The following is a 14233-nucleotide window of genomic DNA, read 5'->3' on the forward strand; positions in this document are numbered from 1 at the left end:
CATGCTCTGTGTTATGAAGTCTCGTCTGAGAAGGATTCCGTGTCGCGCTGTGAGCTGAGCGACTTCGTAGCTGTGAGGCATTTTCTCGTGTTTTGTTCGGACGGCAAAAAATACGATTGTTGAGCTAGCAGGCTAGCTGCTGCTTGCTTGACTTTCTCTCCATTATATTTTTAGAATCTGCTGCGGGCCAATAAAAAATGGGCCACAGTTGGCCCGCATAGTTGTTTCTATCTTTTAACAAAATCAAAAGTCAAAGTATCAAGTGATCAAGAATTATCATATTGGGAGTATTGGGACTGAGCCATGGTGCAACACAGGGTTCCAGTGAACCGGTTAAAGGTCTGAGAAGGGTTGGATTTCCTCACACTATCTTGTTTATACACTTGAGGCTACACATATGTACATGCTGTAGTTCAGACAGATATGTTGATATTTTTTACATGGAGGCAAGGTTGACATACCCTAGAAATTCCATTAGGCCGTCTGCCATTAGGGCGGGAAACTCCAGAAGACCTGCTGTGTGATTCGTCGGTGGGGGACTTCGTTCTAGGAGGGACAATGCCAACTGGCAAAGGATACAACAGACAAGTTCAAAACCATGGGAAAGAAGAGGAATTACCACAGCTAAAACTACAAGACAATCTATACATTTCTTGTCTGTCTCACTTGATTTAATGATACAATCACACCTCAAATGTCTGGATTCTGAACTGGATTATGGCTTTTCTTTCATCTGTAATTTTAAAATGCCAGTAAAGGGAATGTTATCAGTGTAATGCAATGCTTCAATAGGTTCTGTGTAATTACCAGAGTGAATTGCTAGATTATGATCAAGTGATCATCTTAGAATCAGTAGCGTTATTACATGGAAACTTGAGCTTTCGTTGTTTTACCTTTATTCATGGTGGATTGTCTGTCCTGAACCATGTCCTGCACGTCATTCATAGTGTTCTGTTCTGCAAACCTGGACTGCAAGGTGGAGAATTCATATTATTTGTCATGTATCAACATTACATGTGAAGGTGGTGAACATTCTGCATACAGAATGCATCAGATAGTGTATTATTTTGTATAGTGATGAGGGCCTTATGTTAAAATGCCGTTATAGCTGTTATACATCAATTGCTGACACGATATTGGCCTAATCGGTGTGATCAGCATGTCTGACATAGAAACTTCACAAAAAAATCATCTGATGACCAGTTACAAAGTGTCTTGACAACGCTGACCTTGAGGGAACAAAGAGAGCCTGAGAGGAAATGATGGACTCCTATTTATCCTGGAGTATAAACTGCTCCACAGAAGAGATGCAACAGGGTGTGCAGCCAGTCATGGGAAGGGTCTGAAGGGTGAAAGTGGTCACTACAATGCTTCCTGCACAACTTTCCTGGTGTCGGCACATCTAATAACTACAGTGACTACATCACCACCAGGCACATCGAAAGTGTGATCTGTGACTGTAGAGAAATCCAGACAAAGAGTCATACCAAGTGCTAAGTGCTGCCCATCCTTGGCAACAAAAAAAAACTTTTCCAAAGCACCTGGAGTGCATTCCTGTTACAGAATGCAACTGCCATGCTTTTAATGGAAGACGCTATAAAAAGAGAAAAGAAAGGCACCCACTTGTGGAACGAGTGCTTTGTGAGGTCAGACAAGGGCTGATATGCAGACACAGAGAGACAATCAGAGGCAATGGGTGGAGTGCTTAGTGGCAATAGAGGTTTGGAAAAAAGAATAACATGTGAAATTGGATGGGACGAATGGTCCCTGTTGGTTTACAAGGTTAAGAATAATGTTTTTAAAAGATGACATAGTGACAGTTAGGACTGGGTGAAGTGAGGGCAGGACAAGAGCAGAAACACCCAAATACCTTTCTGATTTGAGAATCTTCACCATCAAGGTAACCATCATCGATGCCCAAGCTGCGTAGCCAGGCAGTGCTGTCAAACGGCAGGGGAGGGACGGAGGGAGGAAAGGTAGGGGAGGGCTCCAAAAGGTAATAAGATTTGGGGAGGGGAGGCCTTGGGGGAACACTTTCCTAGATGACCATGAGGGCAAGAGGGAGGGAGGAAGGAAGGAGGGAAAGGATAGGTGGAAGAAAGAGTGCTGCACATCAAGAGGAGAGATAATAAGACAGGCAAAGTGCAGAGCAGAAGGACTCATGGGAATGATTCTGTGGAATGGGGTCTTTATCCTATGTTAAATAGTTGGACGGGAAAATCCCCAGCTGGCCAATTAAATACCTGGGCTGAAATCCTATATCACAAACAGTCCGTGAAAGACTCTGTGAAATAGCAATGACAGTCCAACCATCATTGTAACTTGTCATCTAGAATAGAATACCATTTTTACAGCACTACATTGATCAGAAACAGATTCGATCCATTCCTCGAATTGTGATTGAAAAAGTAAAGCCTGTTATTTCTGTGTAGGAGACAGCTTGTATTGCAACATGAAATGTTCTACTCAAATATGTTTCTTTATTTTATATGGTTGAAAGAAAACATGACTGTTGTAAAAATTATAGCAGGATAATTTTGGAGGTGTTTTATGAAAGATTTTAAAAATGAAAGAACATGCCTCTATATTTACAGAACCCTAACTTTACTGTAACTCTGGCCAAGTGTTCTGCCTTTCATCTCAAGACTCATAACAATAAATCCTCCCAATATGTTCAGTATGTGAATCAGACCAACACTCAACTGTTCCAAAGAGCGTTATCTCAGAAAATAAATCAGGGATTTGTGCACATTCTCTCTGATCCATGAGATCCTTGTTGAGCAGTTAAAGAATATGCTCTGACAAGTGAAAGGTTAGATAAAGTTCTGTCCGCAAAGGCCATTGTCAGCACCAATGTCTTTACTAAATGGGGACAAATTATGTCATGATTACCTTTTGTAATAGAAACTTAAATGTTTGTGATTTGGAAAATATTGTCAGTGTATTTACAATATTACAAATCCGAACAAATTGAATGTGGAATTATCAGAATCAACTATGATGTGGTGGATATCCTTGTCTTTACAGATGAGTCTGCATGAATAATTCACCTGACTCAGACTGTGTTACGGCACAGATCTCTGTAGCGATGCTCAGCCCCCCCTTACCCACTTGATTGTTTGGGTAAGAAAGTGGCCTAGCACCTGCCCCAACATGACATGATGATTCTGAAACTATCCGATGATGGAGTTGGGGTTCATGGTTAGCACCTCTAAAACAAGGGACTGAAGATGTAAAAAGATCTGGGCTGTGGCGAATTGATAAAACGTCAGTCCAATAGGGGTCCTGGAGAAACAGGATCTGGTAATCAGGCATAGAACAGCGTTTGTTGGGGGTCGGGTTTCTGAGGCCCCCATGGTATCCTGATGAGATGTGATATGGGTGGGAGTCTGGATAGACATCTTTTCTGAGGCCAATCTTTACTTCTTGGCTGCAAACATTTGAGGTTAACCAACTAACTTCCTGATGGTCAAAGTGGGTTTGGGCTATGCCTGAATGTTGATTGTTGTGTTTGGCTAGATTTCTAGGTTGATCAAAGTTGGTCTTGGTTCTGCAGTTGACGTTTCGTTCTGATTCCTCTATCACAGTGTCTAATATACTCAAGGACTCCTCAGGGTGTTGGAAAGCTTGGGACAGCTGAGGAAAGGTGTGTTCATGGGTTTCACGACCACAGTTGTTTACATGTTCTGTATGGAGGCTTGTGTCAGCTTCCCTGTAACTTTTGGGTCTAGAACTAGGCTTAGGGTCTGTTTTGAAATGAGGCACTATACATGACTTGGGACGAGGTTTAGGGCTAGATTGTATACACACTTCAGGATTGGTGCTAGAGTTGGAGCATGGGCCTGTGCCAGGATTTGGATTAGGGTTGGTCCCTGGCTGGGTGTGTCCGGTGCTTACCTCCGGGCCCAGCTGTTTGGTGGGGGAGACCTGGGAGCCGGGCACTGGGGAGAAGGGGCTGAGTGGGCTGGTGAAGCTTACTGAGCTCAGGGGACTGGCTGGACTATTGGTGCTAAAGGAGCCTGATGCACCGCTGGCCACTGCAAGAGAAAGAGAGGGAGGTGGGGTGGCAGGAGAGAGTCGTTAAAATATACATTTTAGAGATACTGGCATTTCCACTAAACGTGAATATTTTTCGACACAGGTTTGTTACCTCTGTGCTTGGCTGTGTCAGTGCCTCTGGATGAGTTATTCTTGTGCAGTCCCTCTAATACATCCTGGACTCTCCAAAATTCTTTCTGGATGTGCCTATGAACCAGTTCACTCTGCAAAAGTTCCAAACAGACAAACTAATATGAGAGAGGGAAGGTAAACTACGTTCTATTTACTTTCTCTGGCCCTCCTGGCCCCTCTGGCCCTCCTGGCCCTCCTGGCCGTTCCGAAGTAGAGGCTTAACTCAAAGGGTGACCATGCTTTTGCCATCAGGGCCTCTCGACTTTGGAACGACCTACCGGAGAAGATCAGGCTTGAGGAATCAATAACTTAATTTAAATCACTTCTTAAAACCCATTTTTATAGAATTACTTTTAAGTGATTGTTATGCCCTTTTGTGCAGTTCTTTTGTTGCCCTGTTTTTGTTTGTTGATTTCACCTGTTTGTTTTCTATTACGCTCTTTTTTATTTTTTTTATTCATTGACTTTATGGTGCAATCCTTTTTTTTTGCCTGTATTGAAGTTATGTAATTCTATGCTTTGCTTCTCTGTAGAGCACTTTGTAAACTTTGTTTTTAGAGGTGCTATATAAATAAAGTTATTATTATATTATTATTATTTTGGTATATACATTAGGAAAATGGTATTTTTCCAAACCTCATGACAGTGTTGCATTTACTTTACTTACTACTTACATGTCATTTAAGCTAAAACTAACCATTGAAGGATACATTCAAACCCAAGGTGAATATCATTTTAACAAATAACCTGGGCTAAGACCGTATCAAGCCATGACCAAGGCATGTTGCGAACTACGGATTCTTCCTAAAGAGCACTGTTGACCTTGCTTTCCTATACCATATTCATTTCAGACAGAAGATGGCTTTACCAGGCCATCGCTAACGCACGCCATAACTCTAGCACTGATAGGAAACACATCTCTACTCTTTGAAGAGGAAACCAGACCTTCTCTGTGGATCGAGAGATTTGAGAGAAAGAGATTCTGAATATAACGCTGGGCAATTACTGCCTATGATAAAAATGAAGAGAATTCAAATTACCATTGGTTACTGATGAGGTCGATTATTGTTTTTATCATGACATTTTTTAAATCAAATAATAAAGAACTATGTATTAATTATGTTTAGATGTTTATCTACAGTTCTTATGCTTATACATTTTTTTCTATACAGTAACTCCAAATTCCATTTGGAAGTGAGCTTTCCATTTCCCATATAAATTACAGCTGGGCTTTAATGATAAACAGAGCGTATGACCTTTACCTGCCCTCCTGCATTCAACTGCTCCCATAGGTCCCCATGAATGGCGTTGGCCTCATCCTCTAATGCTTCAAACTCCATACGAGTGGTGGTCAAAGCCTAAGAAATGTACAACAAAATGCAGTGTTTCTCAGAGAATGTTTCTAATGTAAATAATGCCGGATTTAAAAAAAAATCCTTGAAGGCCAAGATAGAAGCGGTCTTTGGCTGATTAGTCTATTTCTGCACATGTGAACATTTGAGAAGTGTCTGTCTTCAGTCTAGGAGGCTACATGACACGCCCACTTTACTACATGACACGCCCACTTTACTACATGACATGCCTCTCTGAGATAACTTGTGATTCACACTCATTTTAGCCCAAACCATAATGTCTTCTAAACAAATTACTTTTACCACCGAAACCTTTTGCTGCCTAAACCTGATCGAACTGCGTCATGAACTTCTGTGGACCTGCATATGCATATGACCTCTGAATGCTTTTGTGGGACAAAACAACAGAAGGAGAAGTGACATGGACAGAATGTGGTCTGGTAGTGGATTCAGAAACATCATGGCAGAAGAAGCAGAGTAACGGAGAAGTGTCTTCTAGGAAGTTCATTTAATAGTTGGTGTGTGTGGAGGAACATTTTGAACCGGACTATGTTTTGGGGATGGTGAAGGATGTCATGGAGTTTTTTAGGAAAATATCTGCACTGACCAATACATAATAGTTTGATTTTGACTTCTTTCCCGAGTAAACATTCCCCAACATTATGCAAATGCACATTTTTGCAAACAAAGAGTTGCAAAGAAGCATCTTTTGTGTTTTAACCACAGTGCTTACGAGTTATTGATCCGGGAAGTCCAAATCTGTGAATATCTTTCCAACTTTACACAAGTGCAGACTGCATATAGACTCTTCTCAAAGCATCAGTAAAAACACATTTGTAAAAACACACATATACGCACACATTCTTCCAAAAAACAAAGACAGGTCATCTTTTACCGATGCAGCTACCTGGGTCTTGAATATGTTATGCAGCGTCTTACACTAGAGGCCTGGGAGAGCTCCCCTCGGATGTTGATGAGCTGGTTCTGCAGAGTTTCCTTTTTGAACCGAAGCTTTTCCAGGGCCAAAGGTTGGTTATGGTAGAGATCCATCTCCTGATGAGTTGCGACCAGTGCTTCCTCAAGGCTGTCCTGGGAACAGCAAGCATGGCGAGCAAGAAAGGAGAGCTTATTGGAAATTGGCTTTTCTGCCTTTTTACCCAAACCTAAATAACAAGTGCAGTATTTCAGCTCAACCCTTTAAGTCTCAATGGCATATTCCAGTTTTTTAAACAAGTTGTGATTACACAAGACTAACCCTTCTATTATTATAATTTGTAATTTTAGGACATGATTAGATCAACATGCAATGCTTTGATACATTGATTGTCTTCTTAGCTGGGCTGTTGTTATTATATTGAATTCAACTGTCAGGTGTTTCTGTATCTTTACATATGGTAAGATATGATAGAATCCTCACAACTAATTAGAAGCATATAACTTCATTGTTGTTATTGGAACGACACAAATGTGGTTAGCTTTAAAATCCAAAACATTCTTTAAACACATGGGAGAAACTGTGAATAAATGATGTACCTTTTCCATTCGCAGTCTGTGGACAACAGCCTCATGGTCTTTCCAAATGCTGTTCTGTTCACACAGTCGACCCAGGAGTTTCTGTGGCAGACCAACAACGGATGGTTACCACATAAAAAAATAAAATAAAGAGTAAAAATATGTATCTGTGTGAGTACACCTAATAGTATGAGTCCCAGGACAATACACCCGTATGTAATAGGGGTGGGAATCACGATACGATATTATCAGGATACTTTGTAACGACCGCATATGTCTGCCTCTGTTTACAGCACAAGTAAAGGAGAAAACATGTTTGTTTATTTTCCTTTGCACTTTAAGTGCTGCACTGAGCCGGGGATTGAGTTGTACTTTGGGAGGGGTTAATTGTTTGTGGTACATGTTTTGTTTTGTCACATCAGAGGGTGAATTGTTCCGTGGCTTATCTCCGTGCAAACAGTTATCATTTCTGAAATCCACCATGGAAATAATCCCTATTTCTGCTTTTTACGTCAAACACCCTTGTGTCTGGGTGACCAGTAGCCAGTTTGATTCATGCTTCTTCTTTTTTTGTCCTGTGTCTCGTGCAACAGCTGTTGTTCTAAAGTTAGAAGAACACTATATTAAATAGTATTGTATCCTCAAAATGTGTAGATAGGGCCATACTTTTGGCCATGCATTTTATTTGAAACAAAGAGTGTGCATCTTGTGGATAAGGTGTTGGGTGTGCTTGAATGTCTGTTATGCGCATGCATTGTAGTCTTACACTGGTTTCAATTTCATTAAGCTTCAGGGTAGGATGTAACTCTCTGCTGTAGACATCATGAAAAGGAGGCACCTGTGAGAACAAGCAAACACATCTGCATCGTTAAAACAGTAACACTAACTAACTAGTTAGTAGACACTAACTATACCAATTCATTACATGTTTACATTATGTTCTTAATTATATGGAATGGGAAGCTTAATTTATTAAGAAAGTGACCAAGATCAACATTTCCTTTTTCACAAATAAATAATTTCTCTGCCAACAAATAAACTGTTATTTTGAAAAGAGCTGGCTTAGTTTTCATGGTTTTTCCAGCAATTGCAGGCAATTAAGTTTCTACGAAAAATGCAGCGTGTAACATCTGCCATCAGTTAGATGTTGCTAAAATTCAATTCAATTCAGTTTATTTTATATAGCCCAACATCACAAATAGAAGTTTGCCTCGGAGGGCTTTACAATCTGTACACATGACATCCCTGTCCCGGGACCTCACATCGGATCAGGAAAAACTAAAAGAACTCCATAAAATCATTCTTCAGCCTAAGGTAAACTAAATATCATAATGCATTTGTAGACGTCACAGAAGCCCTTTGGTTCATGTGCCAAAATAAATAACTAAGCTGAAATATGTTTTGGTTAGAGAAGATTGAACTCCAAGTTTAGGGTTTATCAGTCCTTAAAAGGATTACTATGTGCTACCTGAAAGCAAAAACTCAGGTAAAAGCATGTTCATGGTAAACTAGTGAAGCTAAAGTGTCCGAGAGGGTTCATATGAGACACTTTACAAACTTTACAAACATATGACTGCAGAGATGGTATGCATTGACTCGACAAGCATGTCAGGGCCTTTGAGGCCTTTAAATACTCCACAATGGACACATTCAGACATACAAACAGATGTATTGATACTACATTGAGAGTCTGCGTTTGTAGATATGTTCTCATGTGCATGAGATTTAGGCTGGATATTGAATAAAAAAAGTCCATATGGACTGTTGCATTTTTGTCGCAAAGACCATCACAGACCCAGCCCAGCAGAAGCATATCACCATGTGTTTGACTATGAGTGAGAGTAGGGACCACATATAAATGTGACAAGGACCTAAAAAAAGAGAGGCAGACATGGGTAGGTGTATTGTCTACACAGACCTTTGTCCGGTAGCTAGACTGGAACAATACAGATACTGCGTTAGGGTAAGCTAATAGTATTTTTAAAGCTACATACAGGCAAGGATTTTTTTGTAAGAAAGAAGAAACATAGGAAATGAGAATGTAGGGAAGTTCCCAGGCCCTGTCAAATAATGTCAAATAATACTGTGGGTTCACCTTCTTACCTGTTGGTCTAAGTAATCCAGGTTGCGCTGGAGCTGAAGGTCTAATATATCCTCCTGAGCCAAGCAGCAGCAACAGCAACACACATGGAAATCACACAGACACATAATGTACAGATAGAAGGCTTGCGATGAAACCGGGGCAAAGCAAAGCAAAGCTCCACAACCGATCTGTCAATCACACTGAAGGTTTACAGCTCCTGGGAAATGATTAACTGCAACACTCTAAACTGAATTCAATAGATTCCAATCTCTGACCAAAACCAATCCATTTCAGTGTCCTTAGGTCTAATTGACAAAAAAAAATCCTAATCTCAAATCTCCGTTGCTATATTTTTCTTGGGCTTCATCAGTTTGACTAAATCTTGGTCAGCAGATTGGAGTTTGATAAATTGTCATGGAGATGGTTTAATTGGTGGTTTGTGATCTACGTAAGAAATCCCCGTTAAATGTGGAAGAGTTCCCAGTAAAATTGAACGCGCTGCAGCATTGTCACATTTCCCCTTTAATCAAGTGGCTTGATGCTTACAGAACTTGGGACTGTTTGGAAGGCTTATATTTCATTGATCATGAGTGATATTGGTGAAGCCCAGGGTGGTTGGTCTTTCTCATATCTTATATGTAAACTAACACACATACACAAGTAGACTAATGCACATAAGAGCAGTTCCAGTACGAGAAAGTGATGAGTACAGGGTTAGTACAGGTACACAGAGGACAGATGGGCAGAAGAAAGCCCAAACAAAAGCTGCACGTACCACTGCATTAAGTGCCATAATTACTGTAGACTGTGTTTACCACCCAGGACTGTGTATGACTAGCATCTAATCCAGTAGATGGCTATGTTTGACAGCACATTAGCAGCACATACCATTTTATTGTGGATGGAAGGGGATACAGGGTAGTTGTAGTGGTATAATCCTTGGTTTAAGGACCTCCTATCACGAGGGCAGTCATACTGAAGGAGGGAGGGAAGGCAAGGAAAGAAGGAAGGGATAAATGGAGGCAAGAATGAATGAAAGTTGTTAGAGTGGAGTACGATTAATATTATACAGCATATATATCATACTCACTATTGCTTCTGTATGATGAGGTTGGTTGACCTTCTCTTGCAGAGAGGCGTGATAAACATTTTCAATGATTGTTAATTAACCATTTTACATCACAATAATGATGGTGTGAAACTTTGGTCCCAATCAGACTTGCTCAGATGATATGCGTACATGAAAACATGCAGACCCCAGAGTATATAAGGCAGCACACGCTGCCGTCTGCTATCTTACACAACCGCACTGATCCTGGCCAGCTTGAAAACCTAAGCCGCTACAGCAGAAAGTAGGTGGCCCAGCCAATTCAGTTTGTACACTGCCTGGGTTGAGCCATGGCCTATCTGTGCAGGGGATAGGCCAGAACACCCCCGAGGACCACAGGAACATGTAAGTTTATGCTCAGTCCGGTGTTGTTTTTTGAAAGCACATACCCTGAAAAGGAGCCATGAATTTGTTTCTTCCTATGGTTAGTAGTAGGGTGGTTAGTTCATAGACTTTCTTAGCTGAGGTCAGTGCAAGTTGCAAAGCTGTTTTGATGGCAATGCCTTCAGAGAAGACTGATTCAGAGGCTCGATGGGGCCCCTTTATCAAGATGGAGGAGGCGTTGTCTACTGACCCTTTGCAAGAAAAGTTTGACTGACTGATGCATACACTTTAAATGTGGCGTGAGACAGCCCTTAATCCACCATACACTGCAAAAAGAATAAACCCAATTTTGCCTTCTTTTCTCGGACCAGCATTGGAACCTTTTGCCTTGTAACAGGCATTGCTGATCCCACTGTATAGACAGTCCAGTGATCTGCAGCATGTCCTTCTCTGGAGTGGATGGTGGCTGCTCAGTAGACCTGAGCAGCCAACGTCTAGCTAACGTTATAGCTATCATCTCCTGAGACAGCTGGTATGGTCAAGGCTGGACCGCTAGCATTTGCTGGGCAGGGGAGAATGATAGTGGGCAGAGGCTTTTGGGATTGACAGATGCACTGGGGTCCAAATCTGCTTCACCAACTCAAGTTGAAGCCTCGATTCACCTGCTAGGGGAACGGCTGCTGTCACAACATACTGCCAGATGTCTGGTAGAGGGGCGAGATGAAAGCTGCCTGAAGCCCAACATGCCTCGCATCATTGTACATCACTATGTCGGTGGAGAGATGTCAGCAGTGGTCTTCACCTCAGCATAGTGACATCAGACACCAATGACTATGCAGACAGAGCTGATGTCTGAGCAAAGATGACCGGATGTAGGCCGGGCAGGCTGGACAAGCTGAACACTGCTCTTTGTGAAGATCTGTCCCAGCGATGAGGCCGGAGCATGACGGCCACTGTTAATGTTATTGAAGCTGTGATACCAACCCTGGGATGCTGCCTTGTTTACTATTGGGTTTGCATGTAAAATGGGAGGGGAGGCGTCCTAATTGGCCCGGCTACACATAGTGGAAGTCAGCCGCGTTCCAGCTGGCTGGCTTCCAGCGGACCGCGTCACGAAGCTCTCCGGCAAAACAATGGGTGTAGGAATCTGCTTCTACTCCAACAGTGGCTGGTGCAACAGTGATTCGACAGCACTGTTCTCCGAATCTCGACGAACAGATACGGTGTGTGGAGCGGACCTACCTGGAATCTTTAGTTATTGTCCTTGGGGACTTTAACAAAGGAAACCTCAGCTATGAACTCCCTAAATACAGGCAGTTTATTAAATGCCCTAATAGAGAGAAGAGCATTCTGGACCACTGCTACACCACAATCAGTGGGGCTTATCATGCCGTTCCACGTGCTGCTCTGGGTCACTCTGACCATGTCATGGTCCATCTGATTCCCTCATACAGGCAGAAATAAAAGCTCTGCAAACCTGTGGTGAGGAAGTTCAAGAAGTGGACCAGAGAGGTTCTGGAGGATCTTCAGGCATGCCTGGACTGTACAGACTGGGATGTCTTCAAGACTGCTACCAACAGTCTGGATGAGTACACAGAGGCTGTAACTTCATACATCAGCTTCTGTGAGGACAGCTGTGTTCCAACCAGCTCCAGGGTGAGTTATAACAACGATAAACCGCTTTGAAAGCGTCAGTAGACCCACTCCTGGACCCCCTGCAGTTCGCTGGCACTGACACCACCCTCAGTGGACTCTGGTGGGGACGAGTCTGCCTACAGGTGGGAGACTGACCACCTGGAGACCTGGTGCAGCCAAAGCCATCTGGAGCTCAACGCTCTGAAGACAGTGGAGATGGTTATGGACTTCAGAAAGAATGCAGCCCCACCCGCCCCTCTCATCCTGTGTGATTCCCCTGTCGACACTGTGGAGTCCTTCCTCTTCCTGGGCTCCATCCTAACCCAGGACCTCAAGCGGGAGCTGAACATCAGCTCCATCACCAAGAAGGCTGAGCAGATGTTCTTCCTGAGGCAGCTGAAGAAATTCAACCTGCCTAAGACAATGATGGTGCACTTCTACACTGCCATCGTTGAGTCCATCCTCTGCTCCTCCATCACCGTCTGGTACGCTGAAGCCACTGCCACGGACAAGGCCAGGCTGCAGCGCATCATCCGCTCTGTGGAGAGGCGATTGTCTGCAATCTGCTGTTAGAGTCCCTTCCATCTGGCAGGAGGCTGAGGTCCATCATGACCAAGACCTCATGCCACACTAACACACGCTTCTTCCTGTTGGCAGTCGGGCTCATCAACAGAGCCCGGGTCCCCCTAACAAAGCCCGGTTCCCCCCCTGACTGACTCTGATACCCCCAGACAATTTCCCACCGGTGACACCCCTGAACATCCCTCCATACCTCATATTTAAATACACATATTTAAATTGCCACTTTACCATCACACTTGTCACTTTCACATTACACTTCCATTCCACCTCAAGTACTGTTTTCTGTTTTGTCTGTGCACTTTATCTTAATTTTATATTCTTTTGTAGATTTAATTGTATATGGCATGCTCCCATTTCTTGCACTCTGTTTATTGTTTAATGTTATGCACCTTCCGCCAGGACAAATGCCTTGTATGTGAAAACATACATGGCAATAAATGGTTCTGATTCTGATTCTGAATGTGTTCTTGTGATATGTGGTATTACCCAGAAGAGGGCCGAGCCAGTGTTAAAACTTGAGTTAAGCTGCTTTTGACTTGATTGTCAGTCGTCATTATTGTAAATGAGGGCAAATTCTGCAAATTTATCAAGTTTAAATAAAGGTCTGAATATTTAAACTAAACATTAATCTCATTATTTCTTTCATGTAGCTGACAAAATATTTTTGTACTGCAAATGTGTATTTGTCTTTTAAAGTATGTTTTCATTTTAAACCTTAATTCTAAGCATCATTGACACATTTCATTTACTGTCCTAAAATATCTGCCTTCAGTATAATTATTTGTGAAAACATGGGAAACAAAGACATTGTCAAGTTGAGGTGGTGGTTAACTACAAACTACAAAATGCTCATCGTTTTACCTTCGGTGAGCTGAGGGATCTTCTCAGGCTGTAGACGGATGGATCAGCATATATCACGTCGTCCCTCATCCTCCCTGGAAATCGGTCAAAGAGGGTAGACGGGGATCGAGCCGGCGAGGCAAAGTTGGGTGGCACCGGTGAGTAGGGTCCCCCTGATGAAGACGATGGTGACCTGGGCACAGACCTAGAGCGTGGCTGGATGGACAGACGTCTCATGGGTGTTTCCATTCCACCATAGTGTGTTGGCCCCCATCGGTCCCTGGGCATTGGAGGACCATAAAGCTGATGGGGTCGGTCTCTCAGTGAGTGACGCTTCTCCTCGAAAGTCCAGCGTCGGTCGTATCCCCCCACAGCAGAGACCGAGCAGATACTGTCAGGTCGCACCCCTGGCGGGTACAGGGGGTACTCCTCCACATATGGGGGGCCACCTGGAAAGCCATAGTAGTCACCCAAGACCCCGCGGTTCACTGGGTAGTAACAAGATGGGCTGGAAGTCATGAAAATAAGAGGGACAAGCAGCAGTCAACTATTTATTTTGTAATACAGTGTAGCCTCTTAATTTTGTTGATGAAGGCAAAGCATAAGTAAAGTATGAAATGAATGTCA

At 42.8% G+C, this 14233-nt stretch overlaps 1 protein-coding gene across 1 annotated transcript in view; it reads right to left on the minus strand.

Moving 5' to 3' along the window:
* plekha6 (pleckstrin homology domain containing, family A member 6) overlaps positions 1 to 14233 on the minus strand; it is a gene marked incomplete at both ends in the record, with an annotated part of 73328 nt that overhangs the window by 16027 nt on the left and 43068 nt on the right. The window contains 12 exons of the mRNA XM_079218845.1: positions 462 to 565; positions 894 to 969; positions 1871 to 2038; positions 3898 to 4037; positions 4151 to 4262; positions 5433 to 5528; positions 6462 to 6611; positions 7056 to 7136; positions 7801 to 7872; positions 9138 to 9191; positions 10006 to 10092; positions 13628 to 14114. Of these exons, the coding sequence (XP_079074971.1) occupies positions 462 to 565; positions 894 to 969; positions 1871 to 2038; positions 3898 to 4037; positions 4151 to 4262; positions 5433 to 5528; positions 6462 to 6611; positions 7056 to 7136; positions 7801 to 7872; positions 9138 to 9191; positions 10006 to 10092; positions 13628 to 14114 (1627 nt within the window). The remainder of the gene's footprint in view (positions 1 to 461; positions 566 to 893; positions 970 to 1870; positions 2039 to 3897; positions 4038 to 4150; positions 4263 to 5432; positions 5529 to 6461; positions 6612 to 7055; positions 7137 to 7800; positions 7873 to 9137; positions 9192 to 10005; positions 10093 to 13627; positions 14115 to 14233) is intronic.

This window comes from Taurulus bubalis, assembly GCF_910589615.1.
Source record: "Taurulus bubalis genome assembly, chromosome: 5".
Lineage (NCBI taxonomy): Eukaryota > Metazoa > Chordata > Actinopteri > Perciformes > Cottidae > Taurulus > Taurulus bubalis.